This window comes from Camelus dromedarius, chromosome 9 (genome assembly GCF_036321535.1).
Source record: "Camelus dromedarius isolate mCamDro1 chromosome 9, mCamDro1.pat, whole genome shotgun sequence".
Classification (NCBI taxonomy): domain Eukaryota; kingdom Metazoa; phylum Chordata; class Mammalia; order Artiodactyla; family Camelidae; genus Camelus; species Camelus dromedarius.
In genome coordinates, this window is record NC_087444.1 from 62,751,874 (window position 1) to 62,774,321 (window position 22,448).

The 22,448-nt window shown below is 35.7% G+C and overlaps 1 protein-coding gene across 7 annotated transcripts in view; it reads left to right on the top strand.

The window, feature by feature from the left end:
- Positions 1-22,448, top strand: part of DPY19L3 (dpy-19 like C-mannosyltransferase 3) — a 75,455-nt gene that overhangs the window by 37,512 nt on the left and 15,495 nt on the right. For 6 of the 7 annotated variants that reach the window (XM_031458555.2, XM_031458554.2, XM_031458556.2 and 3 more), the window contains 9 exons: positions 1,434-1,557; positions 2,091-2,225; positions 10,818-10,949; positions 12,371-12,472; positions 14,037-14,110; positions 14,268-14,426; positions 17,342-17,464; positions 17,838-17,949; positions 18,613-18,669. In XM_031458555.2, coding sequence (XP_031314415.1) covers positions 1,434-1,557; positions 2,091-2,225; positions 10,818-10,949; positions 12,371-12,472; positions 14,037-14,110; positions 14,268-14,426; positions 17,342-17,464; positions 17,838-17,949; positions 18,613-18,669 — 1,018 coding nt within the window. The remainder of the gene's footprint in view (positions 1-1,433; positions 1,558-2,090; positions 2,226-10,817; positions 10,950-12,370; positions 12,473-14,036; positions 14,111-14,267; positions 14,427-17,341; positions 17,465-17,837; positions 17,950-18,612; positions 18,670-22,448) is intronic. The other variant, XM_031458557.2, reaches the window with a different exon arrangement.

Below are 22,448 nucleotides of genomic sequence, written 5' to 3' on the forward strand. Positions count from 1 at the left end.
TTGGAATCAGTATTCCTTTCTCCCGTTCTACAGTGTAAGTTAAAGTGTAGTTACTTCACTTCCGGGTTAAAGAAAGGTGTTTTGCCACATTTGTGTGGGAGTATTTTCCCTTTGGTTTACACAGTGGAGTTTGTCTTAGCTAGTAAGGTAGGAAGTCCTACTTATGTATATTTACAAATAAGGAATCAAACACTGAATTCCATGTCAAGGGAATCATCTGTAATAATCCCAGCTGTGTTACCAACTTGCTGGGTGATCAGTATTTCTCCAGCCACATAGCTCTTGAAAGGTTTAATAATACCTTAATAGGGTTGCATGCAAGTCATAGCAAGCATAAAGCACTATACAAATGCAAGGAAGTTCTTACATTATTTAATTAAGATTATTAATATCCAAATACTGGAACGTTATTAAATAGCATCTTAAAAAACATATTCAAGATACATTGACCTGACCTGCAGTAGCAGTTTTAAAATTTGAATGTGAGTTCTAATACTGATTTGATGTTGTAGTCCTAAACAAATTATTTTTTATTATAACCTTACTGAGTGCTTACTATATGCTAAGTACTTTACATCATGCTTTTTATGTATTCATTCAACAACCCTATAGGGTAGGTAGTCTCATACCATTTTAGAGATAAGGAAATTGAAGCTTAAAAAGGTTAAGATATGCATTTAAAAGGTTAGGTTGTGTGTGTGTGTGTGTGTGTGTGTATAAGAATATACAGATAGGCATATATATAGAGAGAGAGAAAAGCATACACACATACATGTACCCATAGAACTAAGTCTTGGTCAGAATTCAAATGCAGAATATGAGAACACTGTGTTATGCTGCCTCTTAACATTTTAATCTAACATATTGTTCCTGCAAAGAGTAAATGAAAGTCAGATTTATTGTTCTTATTAAGAGTAAATAGAAAACATTTACTGAATGCCTAGTACGTGTAGGAATGGTTTTTGGTCCTGGTTGTACATAGTTTAAAGCATACCTATACCTGCCCTCTGGGGGTTCACATTCTAGGTGGGCAAGGAGCTTTTAAAAATTACCAATGACAAATTTAAGACCAAAGTATAAAGCACTAAAGAAATATGAAAGAATGCAAAACATTGCCAGTTGGCATTAATGAAGTTAGAAATAAAACAACGAGGTAGTTTAGCATGAACGTTCATGATTTAGGAGTCATGCTAACATGGGTTTGAACCCCATTTCTGCCACTTAGCTAACTGCATATCTGTGGACAGTTGATCTAATTTTTCTCAATGCCATTTTTATGTTACAGGGATGATAATGATAAGGACAAATTATTATTGAGAACCAGTAATCAGAATCTAAATATACTTAATGTAATATATCTTTCACTTTAGGAAATCTTTGAGGTAATGAGAGTAAAAATTACTGCTTTGGCCCTTTGTGTTTCCCTTGTGCAGAATAGATACTACAAGGGTTGAGTTTACCATCCCATTGAGAGAGAATTGGGCGCTGCCATTCTTTGCAATTCAGATAGCAGCAATTACGTATTTCCTGAGACCAAACTTACAGCCTCTTTCTCAAGTAAGTTTTTATAGTACTTTTATATGTATTTTTAGTTCTCCAGTTTTATCTCAGAAACTTCAGAAAATGTTATGTCCCAGCACATGTTAATAGTTCTTATCCCATGACCGATTTTTTAACTTGAGTTAAATTAAGTTTTCTTCTTCTAAACCTTTTCCTACTTTGCAAAGAAAATGTTTTCATTTTGATGTTAAAAATGTATTCTGTCTTATCTCCCCATAAATAGGTGCAGCAAACCCAAACATAATTTCTGCAAAACTGTCAGAATTTTAAGCCATTGCTCTTGAGATGTGATTTGGTATATTATCGCCTCCATAATACTATGGAGTACACTTACCATATGTGAATATTTATATGCAAAGTGTCACTTGGACTACTTAGAGCTTAAATAACAAAAGCAAGAGTTTTCAGAGCAACAGTTTATAGTTTTTCTATTTGGTCTATAGAGATATTGGCTGCTCTTGAGAAAACTTGTCTGCAAGGCTTTTTATTAGTAGAGACATGTAAATTATACAAAAGTTTTCTTTTTACAGAGGCTGACACTTCTTGCCATTTTCATATCAACTTTTCTCTTTAGTCTGACATGGCAATTTAATCAATTTATGATGCTGATGCAAGCATTAGTACTGTTCATTCTGGACTCCTTGGACATGCTGCCAGCAGTGAAGGTAAGCTTTGCCTTTTTCAGCTGAGATGGTTATTGTTTAATGTTTTATATTATAGAGTGAGCTCAGAATGTACATGTGCTTAATGGTAAAGTTGAAGCTGTTTCTTAGCTATAATGTAAATATGCTGTGGTCAATTGAAGCTGAGTAATTTATGCAGCTTAACTTCTATCTTTTAAAGTAAAATAAGCAGAATAAATTTACTTGAAGCACAAATGTATAGATCAGTGGTCCCTTATAGAGTTGATTTAAATTTTAAAATATAAAATAGCTCTTCTAAATCTGTTACCCATTGGTGATAAGACATCCCTTCCCCTCCCTGCCAGGATAGTGTCAGAAAAGACCAACAGGGAATCAGGACATTAACCACCACTCAGAAGTAAGAAAACCTCCCTCCCCTCCTTTACCCCACCCCATAGTGTCAATGAAGGCCACATGAGGAGCAGTGATGAGACATTCCTTCCTCTCCCAGCCAGGATAGTGTCAACTGAAGCCTTGTAGGGAGCCTAAACTTTTATCTTCATCCAGCAGTAATGAGACACCCCCTTCTCCTACCTTCCAAAAGTCAGTGGAGGTCAGGTGGGCACTCTGGACATCCTAACCCATCTGGAAATAATGAGGCAGCATCCTTCTTCCCTCAGTGGCGTGATGCTGGCATGGTGCCAGAGGAGGCCTGCTGACACAGATTTACATAAGATCCAGGGTTCCATAACATAATACAGTACAACTGGTCATTTGATAAACAGAAGCAGAGAAATCTCTCTTGAATGAACAAAGATGATACACAGGTACCAACACCAGGATACACAGAAGTTGAATTACCTGACAAGGAATATAAAGCAGTCATAAAGAAATTTCATTTAGCAGTTACAAACACACTTGAAACAAATGAAAACTAAAAACTGTCAACAAAGATTTAGAAGATAAAAATAAGAAGCAAATGAAAATTTTAGACCTGAAATATTCCAATAATGAAAATAAACAACTCAATAGATGGACTTAACAGTATAATGGAGTGGTCAGAGGAAAGAATCAGTGAACTTGAAGATAGGACAATTTAGAATTACCTAATTTGTGTGAGAAAATAGACTGGAAAAAAGTGAACTGAGCCTCAGAGACCTGTGGGACTGTAACAAAAAGTCTAACATTTATGTAATCAGAACCCCAAAAGGAGAGAGTGTGAGGCTGAAAAAAAAATTGGGGGGGGGGAAAAATACCTTTTTGAAGGAGTGGTTGAGAATGTCCCAAATTTGGCAAAACCTACAGAATTGAGAAACTGAGCTAATGTCAAATAGGATAAACCCAAATAAATCAATGCCAAGATACATCATAATCAAACTTCTACAGACTAAAGATAAAAAAAACCTTGAAAGCAGTCAGAGAAAAATTATACTTAACCACAGGGGAAAACCAGTTTGAATGACAGTGGGTTTCTTATCAGAAACCATCTCATCTGAAAGAAAAGAATGGTCCACCTAGAGTCCTATATCCAGCAAAAGTATCTTTCCGGAAAGAAAAGAAGGAAAATCAAAACATTCTCAGATGAAGGATTTATTATGAACAGACGTACCCTAAAAAAATGGCTAAAGGAAGTTCTTGAAACAGAAAGAAATGATGAAAGAAGAAATTTGGAATATCAGGAAGAGAGAAAAGGCAATTAAAAGAGTAAAAAATATGAACAAGTATAATAAACTTTATGACTCATCTTGAATTTTCTAAAATATTTAACTACAGGGACTTAAATCGAGGTAAAATTTCTACACTTGATTCAAATGGGTAAAATGTCCACACCAGTAAACTATAATAATTATGAATGTATAATGTAATAGCCCAGAACAACCACTAAAAAAAATTACACAAAGAGATACATTCAAAAATACTGTAAAGAGGCTCACACAGGCACCTCTTGTCTGTGTGTCCTGCTGTTGTCCATGGCAGCATAACCTAATACACTTCTCTATTCTCAAAAAAAAAAAAAAAGCCACCTATAAATAAATGAAAATGGAATTCTAAGAATGTTCAGGTAACCCACAGGAAGGCAGAAAAAAGGAAGCAAATGGAAAACAGAGTGAACAAAAATTAAATGATAAAATGGTAGATTCAAGACCTATCATAAGTAATTACATTAAAGATAAATGAACTAAATACAATTTAAAGACAGAGGTAAGTAGAGTAGATTTGAAAAGCACAACCCAATTGTTGTCTACAAGAAACTGACTTCAAGGAAACAATATAGGTAGGTTGAAAATAAAAGGATGGGAAAAGATACATCATGCAAATATTAATCAAAAGAAAGAAGGAGTGGCAGTATTAATCTCAGACAAAGTAGGTGTGAGAGCAAAGAAAATTATGAGAACATTATATAATGTCAAACATGTTAATCTGCCAAGAAGACATAGCAATCCTAAATGTATGTGCACTAAACAACAGGGCCCAACATATGTGAGGCAAAAGCTGAGAGAATTGGAGGGAGAAATAGACAAACCCACAAATGGAGTTGAGGACTTCAACGCCTTTCTCTCAACAATTGAGAACTAGTCAGAAATCATTAAGGATACAGAATTCAACACCACCATCAACCAACAGGATCTAACCAACACTTGTTGAACACTCCACCCAACAAGAGTAGAATACCCAATGGATTGAATCAGTGATTCAAACTAGAAATCAATACAAAAAAATAAAGTTTTCAGCACTTGGAAACTAAATTTCTAGCACATTTATAAATAATCTATGGTCAAAGAGGAAGTCTTGAAGAAACATTGAACTCAATAACAAAAATGCAACATATCAAACCTTGTGGGATGCAGCTAAAGCAGCACTCAGAGGGAAATATGTAGCACTAAATACTTATAAGAGGAAAAATCTGAAATCATAACCTAAGCCCCCACCTTTCTTAAACTAGAAAAAGAAGGGCAAAATAAACCCAACTCAGGAGGAAGAAAATAATGAAAGAACAAAAATCAACAAAATTAAAAACATAAAAATAATAGAGAAAATTAATGAAATAAAAAGATAGTTCTTTTCAAAAGAGCAGTAAATTTACAAACCTCCATTACTGCTTCAGAGCATTAAAAATTTGATGTTAACAAACTTTGATACCAAGTTCTGAGTCTCTGTGGCACTACTTATGTTCTAGTCAGTATAGCATAGCGATTAAGAGCACAGACTCCAGAACGAGACTGCCTGAATTTGAATGAGCTGATGTATGTGAGTCATTTATAACACTGTCTGGTATTTTATGAATATTAAAAAATGTTAACCATGGTTAATTATGAATGATAATGAAGAGCATGACTGTGACCCATTGAAGAAAATTTTAATTATTATACATAGAGAAAAATGAATTATTGCTCCCTTGTTTCTAAACTCTGGACTAAGAACCTGAGAAGGAACATCAGGTGTACCATTGATAATCCAGGACTTTCTGTTATACAGTAGTGCTCAACTTTATGTTTCTGGCTGATAACCTGCAATGTTTCTCTTGAACCTAGGATATCATTACACTTGACCCTTAAAACAACATAGGTTTCATTGTATGGGTCCACATATTTTTTTCTCAATAATTACATACAGTACTCTGTAGCTGGTTGAATTTGTGGATGCAGAAGACTGACTGTGGGACTTGAACATCTGAGGATTTTGTTACGTACTGTGGGTCTTGGAACTAATCCCCCACAGATACCAAGGGACAACTGTACCTTTATAAAACTATTCAGGCTTATAACACAAGCTGCTCTTTTTTCTCTGAGTTTGCCTACTTGTTATAAAAAGAACTGGCAGCATCAGAAAACACCGCAATCCAAATAAAGACAAACAAAAAAGGTTTATTTTTTTGAATGTGTTTCTGAAGGAATTGTTATTCTTAAAGAGTTCCTACAGGTTTACTGAGAAAAACATTTACACTCCAATGGAAAAAGGAACTAAAAAATACAAATACTTCCTAGAAGGAAAGCATCAAAAAGAATAAAACGTATAGATATAAATTGAAAAAAAGAAGTGCACGCTTATACTCTAAAAACTATAGAACATTGTTGAAAGTTTTAAAGACCTACATAAATTGGAAAGATATCCCATGTTCATGGATTGTAAGACTTGCTATTGTTAAGATGGCAGTACTCCCCAAATTGATCTACACATTCAACACAATTCCTCTCAGAAGCCCAGTTATAGAAGTTGACAAGCTGATCCTGAAATTCATATGGAAACTCACTGGATCCAGGATAGCCAAAATGATCATGAAAAAGAAGATCAAAGTTGGAAGACTTAACACTTTCTTATTTCACAACTTAACGTCCAACCTACAATAATCAAGACAGTGTGATACTGGCAGCAGAATAGACATAAATCAATGGAATAGAATTGAGAGACCAGAAATATACAGTCAACTGATTTTCAGCAAGGGTGCCAAGATAATTATGGAGAAAATAATCTTTTCAATAAATGGTGCTGGAATAACTGGATATCCACAAAAGAATGAAATTGGACCCCATCCTCTCACTATTCACAATAATTAACTCAAACTAGATCATAATACCAAGAGTAAAATGATTAAAGAAAAAATTGCACTTCATCAAAATTTAAAAACTTTTGTATTTCAAAGTGTACCATCAAAAAAGTGAAAAGACCACCCACAAAACGGAAGAGAATATTTACAAATTATGTATATGGTTAGAGATTTCCAGAATATATAAAGAACTCTTACAACTCTTTCAACAAGAAAATATGAGTAAAAGATTGGATAGACATTTCTCCAAAGAGAATGTATAAACGTTCAATAAACACAGGAAAAGATGCTCAGCATCAATCGTCTTTAGAGAAATACAAATCTTACATCAATCGTCTTTAGAGAAATACGAATCTAAACCATAGTGGTAACACTTTACACCTACTTGGCTAAAATTTTATTAAAGGCAAATAGTAACAAACATTGGCGAGGATGTGAAGAAACTGGAACTCATACATTGCTGATGGGATTGTAAAATGGTGCAGCCACTTTGGAAAAGAGTTTAGCATTTCCTCAGATGCTAAGTATAAAGATACCACAGGATCCAACATTTCTACTGCTAGGTACATATCCAAGGGAAATGAAAACATATCCATGTAAAAGTTTGTACATGAATGTTCATGGCAGCATGATTCATAATAGCTAAAAAGCGGGAACTGCCCAAATCAATTGATAAATGAGTAAACAAAATTTGGTATATTCATTAAACAAAATATTATTCAACAGTAAAACGAGTGAAGTACTGATGCACGCTATGACATGGATGAGCCTTGAAAACGTTGTGCTAAGTAAAAGAAGCCAGTCATCAAGACCACATGTCATATGGTTCTGTTTATATGAAATGTCTAGAATGTACCAGTCTAGAGACAGAAAGTAGACTAGTGTTTGACAGGAACTGGGGAAAGGGAGAGAGGAGTGAGGGCTGATGGATATCGGATTTCTTCTGGGATAATGATACTGTCTTCAACTTAGATTGTTTGATATTTGCTAACTAAAAATCATGAATTGTACACTTTAAATGGGTGAACTTTATGATACACGAATTATATACCAATAAAGCTGTTAAAAAGGAAAAACTGTTTTCTCTAACTAGTAACTCTGCTTTCTGGAATTTGTCCCAAGATACTCATTCGTTCATTACCCCAATATTTATTGAGTGACACTGTTCTAGTGGGCACTGTATTAGGTGCTGGGGATACAAAAATGAACAAAATAGGAACAAATCAGATATAATGATCTGAGGGTTTTTTAAAAGAATGTTCATAATAACATTAATTTCAATAATAATAAAAAGCTGAGAACACTTAGAAGATCCAGTGGCAGACAAATTATGGCATATGGTGGAATGTTATGTAGCCATCTAAAATTAAGTTAAAATAGTCATCAGTGTAAGAAACTTATACACTATAATGTGAAATAAATAAAATACTACATGAAATATCATATACCACTATGAAATCAATATGATTTCTGTAGGTGAATCCATTGGATTTTGACTCTGGAGCCCACATTTCTATCCATTACTGTTTTGTTTTGTTTTGTTTTGTTTTGTTTTGTTTTGTTTTTGGTACCTTTTTGAATTTTCTGTTTCGTACAGTAAGATGTGTTATCTGTACAATCCTAAAAACTGTAACTGATCCATTTCTCCAAGTTTCTGGTACACACTGAGCAAAAGCACTGAACTGTTGTAGGCCTTACTTCTTAATGCCTGATGTAGGTTTGTTTCCTTCGACATTAATTTAACAAAACAGAATTATGGAGAGAATGTGATTGCCTGCTGAATAGAAGTGGAAGTTTTCCTACACCAGAATGAATATGGGATCATCTAATTTGAAGAAGAAGAAAAGTATCAGCTCTTTATTAGAGGTTGTCTTTTTTTCTCTGTGGCATGATTTTTGTGTTCAAGTTGGTTGAGTTTTGATTTTTTAAGTGTCAGCCTGCCAAAAGTTTTTTATTACGTCAAGAGCTGTCTTAGGACACCATGAATCTCCTAGAAGAGAACACAGGCAAAACATTCTCTGACATAAATCGTAGCAGTGTTTTCCTGGGTCACTCTACCAAGGCAAGGGGAATAAAAACAAAAGTAAACAAATGGAACCTAATTAAACTTTTATAAGCTTTTGCACATCAAAGGAAACCATAAACAAAATGAAAAGACAACCTACGGACTGGGAGAGAATATTTGCAAACGATGTGACTAACAAGAGCTTACCTTCCAGGATACACAAACGGCTCAGACAACTCAGTAACAAAAAACAGCTCAATCAAAAAATGGGCAAAAGACCTAAACAGACATTTCTCCAATGAAGACATACAGATGACCAACAGGCACATGAAAAGATGCTTAATATTGCTAATTATCAAGAAATGCAAATCAAAACTACAGTGGGGTATCACCACAAACAGTAAATGCTGGAGAGGGTGTGGAAAAGGGAGCCCTCCTACACTGTTGGTAGGGATGTGATTTGGTGCAGCCATTGTGGAAAAGAGTATGGAGATTCCTTAAAAAACTAAAAATAGGTTTACCATATGATCCAGCATTCCCACTCCTGGGCATAATATCTGGAGAAAACTCCAGAGATTTGAAAAGATACATGCACCCCAATGTTCATAGCAGTGCTGTTTACAATAGCCAAGACATGGAAGCAACCTAAATGTCCATCAACAGAAAATTGGATAAAGAAGATGCAATATAGATATGTATGTGTGTATATATGTATATATACACACAGTGGAATATTAGTCATAAAAAAGAATGCAGTAATGCCATTTGCAGCAACATGGGTGGACCTAGACATTATCGTACAAAGTAAAGTCAGAGGAAAACAAATATATCACTTATATGTGGAATCTTAAAAAATGACACAAATGAACTTATTTACAAAACAGAAAAAGAATCACAGAGATACTAAACTAAACTTATGGTCACCAAAGGGGAAAGTAGGGGAAGGAATAAATTAGGAGTGTGGGATTAGCAGATACAAACTACTATGTGTAAAACAGGTAAACAACAAGGCCCTACTGTATGTATAGCATGGGGAACTGTATGCAATAGCTCATAACCTATAATGAAAAAAGAATATGAAAAAGAATATTTATGAACTATATAACTAAATCGCTGTGCTGTACACCAGAAACTAACACAACATTGTAAATCAACTATACTTCAATAAAAGAAAAAAAAAACTATCTTTGGTGAGTGCTGATGATGTGCTAGGCATTTTTATGCATTACCACATCTGGCCCTTCAGCCAGGTTCTCACTGCAGCTCAGAGGAAGGCGTCATCATCCCTCTTTTACTGATGAACCAACTCCAGCAAATTCAGGTCACACGGCTGGTTTGTGCCAGAACCACACCACAGTGCAGGTGCTGTTGACCCAAGGCCCGTGTTTCTGACCTCTGCCCTGTGCTGCCTGCTACGAACCCATGAACAAGGCCTCCCTCCAGGAGGGCTTTTCAGTCTCACGGGGAAATGAGGCGCATACATACCTAGATAAAATGAAGCAATATATGATACAGGCCTGAAATGTGGAAGATTGGGAAATAGTAGAGTACAATAAAGTACTGAATGTTGGAATATAATAAAATACTAAAGGTCATAACTGTAAAGGAATTTAGAAGAAAATGGAAGGCTGCAAACTGCATTTGCCTAATTCTGGAATATATGTATACCATTGTTTGCTTCCTCTACATCATACTTCTCTCTCTCTCTCTCTTTTTAAATGGTGTATTTATTTTTAATTTAAAAATTTTTTTCTTCTAGACTTTTTGAGGGGGGATATAATTAGGTTTATCTATTTAGTTTTTAATGGAGGTACTGGGGATTGAACCCAGGACCTTGTGCATGCTAAGCACACGCTCTACCACTGAGTTCTACCCTCCCCACATACATGTTCTATAACTTAAAAGTACACAAACAGGCACTGTGATTATGATTTATTTTCCTTTCTTAGACTGGATTACTTGAAGCTCTGTATGTTTTCTGCAGTATTCATGACTTGAGATGTGTCCACCCAGGATCAACATGTCAACACATGGGAGTCTCTTGATAAACGCTGTTTAACCATCTAATCTTTCGTTGTTGCAGGTGACATGGCTGTATGGTATACAACTCACAGGTTTACTCCTGGTCTGCATTCTTCAGTTTTTTAATTCCATGATTCTTGGGTCATTACTTATCAGCTTTAACTTTTCAGTATTAATTGCAAGAAAACTTCAGGTGGGACTTTTTTTTTTTTAATGTTGTGTTTGTTTGGACCTTGTTTTCATAAAGCATACAAAGGAAAATTTATGACTAAATCCCCACTAAAAAGCACTAGGAGCATTATTTGCTTTTTGTGTGTGTGTTGTGAAGTGCATGGTATAGCATTTGTTTTCAAGCATTCTGATGTGTCTTCCCTTTGTTCTGACATTTATTATTTCTTAGAAAATTGGAATCTTAATTCAAGTCAGGATTAGCCAAAGATGCTTATTTGATTGCCTCCAGTTTAAAGTTGAAATAACAGAAAAATTTTGAACCTTTTTTCATGTGTGAACTCCAGAGTGAGAAGATCCCGTTGCTTGTGGGAATGTGTCCTCCACAGCCTCTCAAGCTGGGGGACACCTTGTCATTTGAAGTAGTGACACCACTCTTTCCTCCATCTTCCATATCATATTACTGATTTTTAAGTGAATTAAAATTAACTCTGTCTTGAGAATTTTGAGATTCCAAATAAATACCTTTAGAAATAATGAGACATTTCCTAGAATAACGTGTTTGACATTGACCTGATCTTTTGGCTTTATTATATAACTGAAGTTTCTTAAATTTACATAGGATTTAAGAGTTAGTTGTTTTTCCTTAGTAATGTTGCAAAGCCAGCTTTAATCTCCTAAGCATATGAGGAACTTTCTATCAAATACCTGTTTTGTTTTCCACTTTGGGAAGAATAAATCCTTTTTCTTATTAGTCTCTTGAGTGAGAGCTGCTATGGACAAATCTTCACGAAGATTTTAAGAAACAAGCTTTTAGTTGACTGTTGTAAACTATAGTTTTCATTCATCCTTTTAGCCTTAATTAAAAATAAACATTACTCATATTTGAACTTTTTAGATATTGTTATATTTGATAGTCTATAGTTATCTGAGGGTTATAAAAAAACTTATATATCAAAGAGCACAATTTATTTTTCAATAGGTCTTTTATTTAATGAGTTATATAGTCCATGATACATGAATCAGTGGATAAATGATCAAAAGGTTTGTTCAGTCATTATATCCTGAGTACCTTCTAAGTGGCCGACTCCATACTCTGTTGCAAAAGTCTTTAAAAAAAAAAAAAGACCCATGGGGAGGGTAATAGCTCAGTGGTAGAGCACGTGCTTAGCATGCACGAGGTCCTGGGTTCAATCCCCAGTACTTCCATTTAAAAAAAAAAAAGACTAGGACACATTTCCTCATCATATGGACCTTATTATTAAGCAGGTCATTTACCATTAGAAAATGACAAATATTAAGACAGTGTAACTCCATGAAAATTAGGTTGTATTTTCCGTGTGTGTTGCATGACTAAGTGTTTTAAATCCTAGGCAATCTCATTTTACATGTTTATGAAGTTTTATTAAAATTTAAAAATTAAAACTCAACTCTTTTAATTTCTAGAAAAATCTGAAAACTGGAAGCTTCCTTAATAGGCTGGGGAAACTGCTGTTACATTTATTTGTGGTTTTATGTTTGACACTTTTTCTCAATAACATTATTAAGGTAGGTTAATAAAATGACATTTACTTTAACATTACTAAAGAGTTACCAGTTTTACTCTAAACAGGCTCAATTTTAAAGTTTCAGTAACAGGATTATTTTCTTAATTTTAGTCCTTGATTTCTATTCATTCTTTAACATAGTCTACTTTGAACTCACCTTTTGAGTTACTAAACTTTTTAAAAACTTGAAAAGCATTGAAAATTTCTCCAAATTTAAAAAATTCTAATTTTTAGAGAGAGGTTTCTGTACTGTGGTACTAAAAGAAAGATGTCGTGATTTTTATTGGGTTCAGTTAATAAATAAACTGGCTTTGCTAAGACACCTGCCACGTACGTGACAGACTCCTCCTCAGCAGGAGAGTGGCGGTGCCTCTTCCTGACTGTTGACCGTCAGAGAAGAGAGACTGTTCACCCAACCAGCCACATTCAGTACCTCTACTCCAAGCCCTTGTCACCATGTTCTTAAATATAGTTCAGTACTTTAAAGCTGATTTGCGCAGAGCAATCAGCATTTCCAAAGATGGGCTGAAAGATACACAGTTCATCCGCGTCCCCACTCTGCATGCTCACTTATCTGCCTGGATTAAGCCAGTAGAAAGCTACATGCCTGGACCACTGTTTTTTTTGACTCCCCAAAGGATAACGTCTGTTGAATTCCACTTGATGTTCTGCCAGCAACCTACAATGAGAAGAATTAGAAAAAATAGTCTGTGAGACTGCTCGCTGTTTTTACTGTACCCATGGGGAAAATTTCTCTTGAGTCTCACTTCTAGGACTGTTAGGATCTCTTCTGAGCAACTGGTTTGTTTTAGTCTTATGACCCTGTGAGTAACATAAATGCTTTTAAATTTCCCTCTTTGCATTTTCTGCTAGAATGCGTAAGCCCAGATTTGTGGCTCATCTCTAGTGAATATATTTTGTGTACTAACCTCAGTTCTGGATTAATCTTATTTTCTTTTCTAGATTCATTTTTCTTCACCCATTTATGTTAGATGGATTTTTATAAACCGTAAATTAAAATTATACTCACTAATGATAAACACTGGCATTTGCAAATCTTTTCACCCCTTGAGGGTTCCTGAGGTGTCTTGAATTGTCTTTGTGTGACTGAGTCTTACATCAGTTGTATCTGCAGACACAAAAACCCCAAAGCCAAATAAGCCTCGTGGGCTCTATTCCTTTTTGAAGTTTCAGATTGTGTTATTGTCAGTTTTCTGATCTGAAAAATTGTACTCACTGGGCTTCAGCCATCTCCCCTCTCCCTGAAACCAAAGAACTTCATCTTTTATCTATTTTACATATTGAACTTGTGCCTAGATTTTGTTTGCAAAAATGATTCTGCTGAGAAAAAAAAAGAAAAAAGGAATGGAGGGAGCTTGAAAATCCCTTCTTTAGAATTCCTCAGTTCTAAGGATTAGTATGAACATTTACTAATTTTACACACACACACACACACACACACACAGTCCTATGAAATGGGACACTGAATATGTATATTCAGGAAATTATCAGAAAACCATGCATAAGGAACTAACAGCAATTTTCATTTTCTCCCTCCCCAATAGAAAATTCTTAACCTCAAGTCAGACGAACACATATTTAAATTTCTGAAGGCAAAATTTGGGTTTGGAGCAACAAGGTATGACTGAATTTAAAGTCTGTGTTTGCTTTTTATATTAAATCAGCAGGGTCTTTAAAATGTAAGTTATCAATTATAAATTTCAGGCTTATTTTGAGGAAAGATTTGAGGTTTACTTGTATTGAATTTAATACTCTGCTTTCCTTTTGTTTCCTAGAGATTTTGATGCAAACCTGTATCTGTGTGAAGAAGCATTTGGCCTTCTGCCTTTTAATACATTTGAAAGGCTTTCAGATACTCTGCTTTTTTATGCTTACATATTTGTTCTGTCCATCACAGTGATTGCAGCATTAGCTGTTGCCTTCCATAATCTCAGGTATGGCATATTTCAGAAATCTAATTCTATGCTTTAATGAACTTGTTCTATGTTGCAGAAAAATTGCTCAGTTGAAAATCAAAACGTCAGATTCAGAACAGAGTACAGTCAGTTTAAAGGGGGAGCATATAGAGTTTAGAAGGGACTGTACTCTCAGTAGTTAAGGACGGAGTCATTAAGAGACAGCAGAAAGCAGTGGATGCAGTGCACACAGGTTTGTGTTGAAGTCCTGTTTTGCACACTTGGGAACGAAGTGATCTTTGAGTCAGTTACATAACTCTCAGTATTTCCATTTCCCTTTGTGTGGAATGAGAGTACTAAGAGTACATACTCTACAGGGTTTTGTGGAAAATAAGTTAAAACAGCATAAAGTATTTAAAATAGTGCCTCATACGTAGAGTATTTTGCAGATTTAGCTGGCATTGGCTATTGTTGTTGTTGTTGTTATTATTGTTATTATTATTATTATTATTATTATTATTATTGACTCATGGTCTCTCGTTTGTTCCAATTATTAATTTCCTTTGTTTTTCTACCTTCCTTTTTCCAGCTTCCTTTTCTGTTTCTTATGAAATATCGAGTTAATCATTGTTTTGTTGTATCTTGTTTAAAGGCTTATAAAGTTGGAACAGACCATAATTATTAGTATCCACTAAAGGTCTTAAGTATTAGTTGACAGTTTTTTAAAACTTAGCATGTCTACTAATCTGCTTAAAAGGAAAAGTCAGGGAGAATGAAGACTTTTCAAAAACTTGTAGAACACCTACCTATCAAGTTGATGGAGATTTTTGCATTTACTATCCGTGTTAAATTGAAAGAAAATTAAGTGTAAGAAGTTGAAGCTACTGTCATTTGTGAAAACTTAATGAAGCTCAGAAGGAAACCCTTTTTCTGTGTAGTTACCTTGCCAATTAAGGTGCTGGTGAGCTGTGATTCACAGCCACCAGAGAGCTGTGCTGGGGGAAGTCATTACCGTGAGCCCAGATCAGTTGAGGTGTTTTATGATTATTAAGAATGAAGCAACACTGAACCATGAAAATATTTCACCGACTATAAACTATTTTAGTATCTTTCAGAAGTGTTCTTTTTACACCTAGCCCAGGATAAAATTTAGCCCTGTGAAAATAGATGGAAATTATTCTAGACAGTGTAATTTAATATTCCAGACATGTGAAGTGTCGACAGGACTCTAGACTGCACGCAGAGCCAGACGTTCAGCTGGCCTGCAGTATTGTGAGACTGTCTGCCGTGCTCGGTGTGAATCTATGAGCCGTCTCTGGAAGCTGGTTTGGTATATGATTATAGATAAAGATTTTAGAGCGTTCTCATCTACCAGGTAGGGACATTCGGATTTTATTAGAGGAAAAGCACTACATTAATTACAGTAATTTAAGAATTATAGTATCTTAACTTCGAAGTAATTTGAAGGGTATTTTATCAGTGCTGAGTATTTGAAGTATTTCTACCTTGTAGTACTAGGAAGGATGGTACATTATTAAGTTTGTACAGCACACCTGCGTTGGTGTGCAGGCTACAGCTGAAAGGGCACACTGTTCTACACTCATGAGATTAGCAGAGTTTTCCAGCTCAGCTGGGGGACCAGAGGAGGTACTGCAGAGTCCCCCCAGGTATCAGCAGGAGGAGAGCATGTGTCCTTGTGGGGAGTAATCTTTTATAATGTTTAAGTAAACACGATCACTAGTGGTAAAAATTATCAGAGTATCATTTTAATTTTCTAATGTATCTGGGGTGGTGGAAAGAGGATTTCCAGGAAATAATAGTTCTCTAGTTACATGGACGCATCATCGTACATACCCAGGTCTACTGGACTTGTATGAAGGTTAAGTGGGGCCTTTATAAAAGTAGTATTTTTATCCCTAAGCTGGCAGCCCTTATTGTTGTTTCCTCTTTCCCTTGACAACAAATTGTGCAAATCTGAACCCACTCATCCATCGCAACATTACTCAAGTGGAGACAACCAGACAGTATGTGCTTCCTTTGTGGTGCAATATAGAGTATATCACATCCTCACGAAGGATAATACTCGCCAAAATAAATGAACAGGACGCTAATAGTTAACCTCTAGATCCAATCACAAGTCTATAAGAAACCTGGGAATAGTGAAATGTATTACATGCCACCGCGAGGAGACAATCAGCCAAATCCAGAAAGTGGGAATCGTTACAGGACAAATGATGCATTTTCTTCAAGCAGTAAATGGCCTTAAAAGTGGGAGGGGGAGTACTGTTATTGACTGAAAAATAAAGAGACATTATGAAATGCAGTATGAAAGCTTTGGATCTTGATTCAGAGAAACCACCTGAAAAAAGCAACTGCAAAAAACAAACAAAAAGACGAACTGGGTGTTAGACGATGTTAGAGAATTATTGTTAATTTTATGGGTGCAGTCATTTTAATGTAGCCATATTTGATAAAGAAGCATGTTAGAACATAATGACATACTGGTAGGGTAAAAATGTGATCACTGGTTCATAAAGGAGTTGAATTCCAAGTTTACGGATACATTTTTACTTTTCCTTATTTGTAAAAACTTGAAAAATACTAGTAACTCCTAAAACCTCTCTGAAGATCTTGCAGTTTCATTGATTCCAAAAGGATATATATTTTTTGCTATCTCTTATAATTTAAAGGATTGTAGGGCTTTAAGGTTTTCCTTAAAATGAAATCTGTTCAATTTTAGTTACTCTAATTTTTAGTGTATTTATATATTGATACTTTTAGCCTTATAAACAAATTCAAAATTGATCAGAGCTGATTCACTTCATTTTAGGGAAATAATACATTTCTAAATAAATGAAGGCATAAATTTCTTGCATTTTCTTCTTTAAAAAAGATTTAACTAAATTAAAATTAGGTATCTAGCTCTGATTTTGTATGTGTGCTGTTTTATCCAGTGATTCTACAAATCAGCAATCCATGGGTAAAGTGGGAAAGTACACAATCGGCCTGAAACCAGAAACTGCCTACAACTTAACACACACCATTCTGTTTGGATTCTTGGCACTGAGTACAATGAGGTATTTTTGTCTTATCTGTCTGTTTATGTTTTTATTTGACCACTCTTCACCTGACATAATTTTGCAATATCATTTGGAAAGTGACAGTGATCTTCATTAATGATTATGGTTCCCACAAACATGTCCTTATTTATTCCTCCCAGTACAAAATACTATTTATAACCAATTTTTTCCTAGTTACCAATGTTCCTCTATTTTTAACTCATATGGTAGCTCTCAAAAGGCGAGTAACTAACCCCTTGGCAGATGTTTTCTGCGTAGTTTTAGGAAGACTTTACTATTCCAAATAATACAGCTGCCTTTACAGCTGTCTCAGCCTCCAGGTCCCCGCACGGCTAGCACTGTTCACCTTTGCCTGTTTCTGTTTTTACAGAATGAAGTACCTCTGGACATCACACATGTGTGTGTTTGCATCATTTGGCTTATGCAGCCCTGAAATATGGGAGTTACTTCTGAAGCTGATCCATCTTTATAACCCAAAGAGGGTCAGTGCTGTCCCTTTTTCCATTTCATTTTTATGACTTAGTATTTCCTTCATATCGATTCTGGTGTTTTTTGTTTTTTGTTTTTTTTCCAGTAGTTGCCCATACATCAGTCTGATAAAATGGATACTAAAACTTAGAGCTAAAAATAGGTAATTGATATATTATAGTTTTAAGAGGAATTATCTTTAAATAATTTTATTTTTAATTTTAGCTTTATTTTCTAAATCATTTTTCCCAGACCGTAAGTTAGTAGGTATGTTCATTATACAGAATTTGGAAATACTGAAAAGCACAAAAAGAAAAATTAAAAATCACCAGTAATCCCATTATCCAGAGTTATTACTATTATTGTTATCATTTATTATAATAATATATAATATAAATGTTATTATTAATGTTTATGGTGATGATTAATAATAGCCCACAGGTGCGATTCTGGGTTGTTCTGCCCTGTAAATTCACTAGGTGGCAACTGGTAGAAGCTACTGTCTTATGAACGATTGTGACCCTTATACTGACTCAGTTGTTTTGTATGTCCAAAACTTGTGCTCCATTAAATTACACTTCTGTTGTTTAAAAAAAAAAAAAGTCACATGTTTACAAAGCAAAAATGTAAAGCAAATGTATTCCTAATACTTATAATCTAATGTCTTTCTTATATAGATATGTATAATGCGATACTCAATACCAATATTAATACTGCTGTATCTGTGCTGTAAGGTAAGACTGATTTTCCTCATTTTTGTCTTTAATCTGTTTAGCACAATAATTGCTTTGACCCAGTGTGCTCTGTGTATCACTGGCAGATAGAGTGGTTTGCAGAGGTTATATATATCTCCTTATGGCACATGGCACTGATAAGAACAGTGATGTTTCCCAAAATATTATTTAACAAGGAAGAACATAGCAAAAACTACTACAGTTTACTCATTCTCATTAATTTTGGTTTTGACTTACTATTGAGCTGATGCAAATTCTGAAAACAAAGATGTTTTCAAACCTATTTTGAAGTGAATGAAGAAAATTTAGTTTCCTGTTACCTGTTTTTTATAGAGTAAGCTCTTAAAATGCATATTTAACCTACATATTTTATTAGATGCTTAAAATCATCTTTGTAAGAGGGCTGGGCACACAAATAAATACAGTCTTAAGATTAGCCTTATCTGTCCTTCAGTTTCAATAGAAAATAATGAAATTCTTCATATTCTCAGTTGACTAATTTCTGAAGCAGTGATAACTGTGCATCAATTCTGAGAACCCTTCATACGAGACAGTGAGTCTTTTATCACATCTTTGAGATTTAGTGGTTTGAATTGTCACCTGGGCAGGTAGCTGGGATTGTTTTATCCAACTGAGCTCTCACCCTCTCTCTGTAAAAAAAAAAAAGTTGACATATATTTTAAGTTTAGATTTTTTTTTCCTTCAAAAAAAATCTAATGTTTTACGTTAGAACAGCAGATTTCAAACTCTGCTGTGGACAGCCCGTTTGGGAAGGGCGGCTGAAGGGGCGGGGGCTAACAGAGAGGGTTAGCTGTTGCAGCTCAGCTTTTGCTTTTATTTGCTTACGTTGTCCTGTAAGGCTTTATTTGAAGCGAAGGTTTTAGGCTAAAAGAAATGTTTGATAATCACTATGTTGGACAATTCTGTTGTAAATATTTCAAAAACTTATGTTCGGTCATGTTCCTTCCCATCTAAACATTTGTTGTTGCGGGCAGACCGTACTGGAAAACACAGAAGCAGGTCGTTTCTACCACTGCGCCTCTGCAAATTTTATTCCTCTAATGTAAATAAGTGAAACTTCTTAAAAATGTCCGGAAAGCAACAACTAAGGATTAAGCAGGGTTTATGTTAATGATGAATGAGTAGCTTTATATTTACGCATTGATTCTGAGGCATAAAACAGCCTCCTCACAGAAAAGACGCAGCTCATCGCCGTTCCCGTCTGACCACTGAAGACGCACACACACCAGAGCGGTCTTTTCCCACGGACTCTGTGTGTAGGCTGAGTTCTTTATGCCTCAGCTATTTATTATTTATTTGAAGTTTTGTTGATTTTTTTAAAGCTACTTGAGGACTTAGGTCTCTTGTTCTTGATAAAACTGAGGAAGGACATCACAGAAGGAATAAACAAGCAGCACTAGCATCAGCTGGGAGCTTGTTAGAAACGCAGGCGTTTGGTCCGGCTCCGGACCCAGTGAATCAGCTCTGGGAGTGGGGCGCGGCGGTCTGTGCTCACACCAGCCCTCCAGGTGGTGCTAATGCTCCGCCAAACTGGAGACACCCGTGCGCAGAACAGGGCTTGTCAGCAGCGGCACTACTGACGTTTTGGCCAGATAGTTTTTTGTCATGGGCTGTCCTGTGCATTGTAGGGTGCTTAACGGCATCCTTAACTTATACCCACGAGGTGCCAGTAGCACCAACGTCCAGGTGTGACAATCAAAAATACTTCTAGACATTGTAAAATGTCCCCTTGCGGTGGGGCAGAATCCCTCCCCCCACCCGCCTTGAGAACCGGTGCTATAGAAGGACCATTCGTAGCACTGAAGAAGCTGTCATTTCCTCAGGAAGTCTTGGTAGATGTTCCCGAAGTATGAGTTAGTGATAATTCTGAAGAATCCTTCTGAAGACAGGTAGCCTCGCCTCTCTCAGAATTGGACTTTAGGAGAAATTCTAATGTATCCAGCTTTCACGTAATAAAATAGTTTAGATATTTCAGCTTCTCAAAACTTGTAAAATACATCATAAAGAAAATAAAGATCTTATGTATTTTAGGGGTTACCCTGAAACTGAATATGTTTTTCAGCTATTCAACAGGTGTATCTGTAATTTGAATGCACATTTCAAAGTGACTTAAGTTTTACAAAACATTTGTAATGAGGATTTCAAATTTTAGTGTTCACAGTACCCATTTTGCTGGATGTCTCTTTAGGATAGTTCTGTTTAAAAGGGAAAAGTATATGCTAGTCTCCAGTCTAAAATCAAGGGTTTAATAAAATTATTGCCCTCATGTTGATTAACTTACTTGTAGACCTTAAATCTCATATAAACTACTGCTGATCATTTAGGAACAGCATTTAGTAAAACTTCAGCATTTGTTTTCACATTGTTTAAGGAGTTTACCATATGATTGTGTGACTGGATTTTAACATTTGCAGAAATAACAACAACAGCTTTCAAACTAGAAAATAATGTCCATTGGATTCACGGATTTCAAAATACGTTTTACACCAAAATAACTAAAACCTTTCATTTAAAAAATGGAATTCTATTACCAAAATTAATACAATAATGGATATTTGAACTCTTATAGAGGTTTCATTTGATCAGTCATTTTTATTACACCTCTTCTGAAACGTAGCACTCGTAGTGCTGACGCCCGATTTTCCATCACCAGCAATCTTCCTGATTTACCCACCCAGGAAGCAAGTCGTGAATGAGAAGTGAGACTGGCCAAAGATGAGGTGACGAGATAAGAGAGCGACGGGGCTAAAAAACACAGCCACAGACCAGTCAGGTGCCACTTGGGTTCTAGTTAGTGGTTCTTAAAGAAAATGATTCTGTTTTCAACGTTAATGAAGCAGAGCTGCGTTGTCAGTGTGGGCTTCTATTCCAATGTTGGAAATGAGTTCTGTAGTTCACCTTAGGATGTATTGAGATGATCAAGTCTTCTTAGCCAACTGCCATTTGATAAAACAATTAACATTTAATTAATTGTTGGATTAAGCAGACAAGTTATATTAGAAAAGTGGTGGGCTCAGAGCATAACTGTTACATTATACCTGCATAACTTAAGTGACTCAGGCTTTGTAGGAGGCACCAGTGGCAATAAATATCATATTCAGATTGCTAGATTTTGCTGGAGAGTCTTAACTTTCAAATATTCTTCTCTCTCATTGCACCTGTAATTGTATTAGTATTTATCAAACCATCTGCCCAGATTCCTAGTACAAACAATATAGTCAGGGTCACACGATGAGACGGGAGCTGGATTTAGAGTTAGGGTTTAAGCTGTGGCCCTGCCACTTTGGCCTGATCAAGTCAGGTTCTCTCTCTGAGCTGAGATCTCCACACGAGTGAAATGAAAAATAAACAGCCACAGCGATGGTGCCTTCTGCGTCCACCCTTGTCCCTGGGTAACTGTGAGGACAAAATGAGATCCCGTAGTCCAGAGCATTTCTGCAGCTCTGAAACAGCGCTGTCTTCTGCAGGGTACGTCCTCCACGTGAAGATAGATTCCGTGAAGTTAGTCTCCTTGCTCTCACGTCATTTGGGCTTTCTCGTGGTTGCTCTTCCTGTCATATCCAAACTAATGTTTCACTAGGTATTAACACCCCACACAACAGCATTTTTATTAGTGTAAAATAAAAGCTCATTTAAAAAGGTTGACAACACCTCTGGTCCTAATTAGCTCCTGCTCAAAATAATTTGGGGCACTTTTTCAGACTTCATGTGGAAGGGTTGACCCCAGAGGTGAAGTAGCTCGAATATTCTAGTTGCCA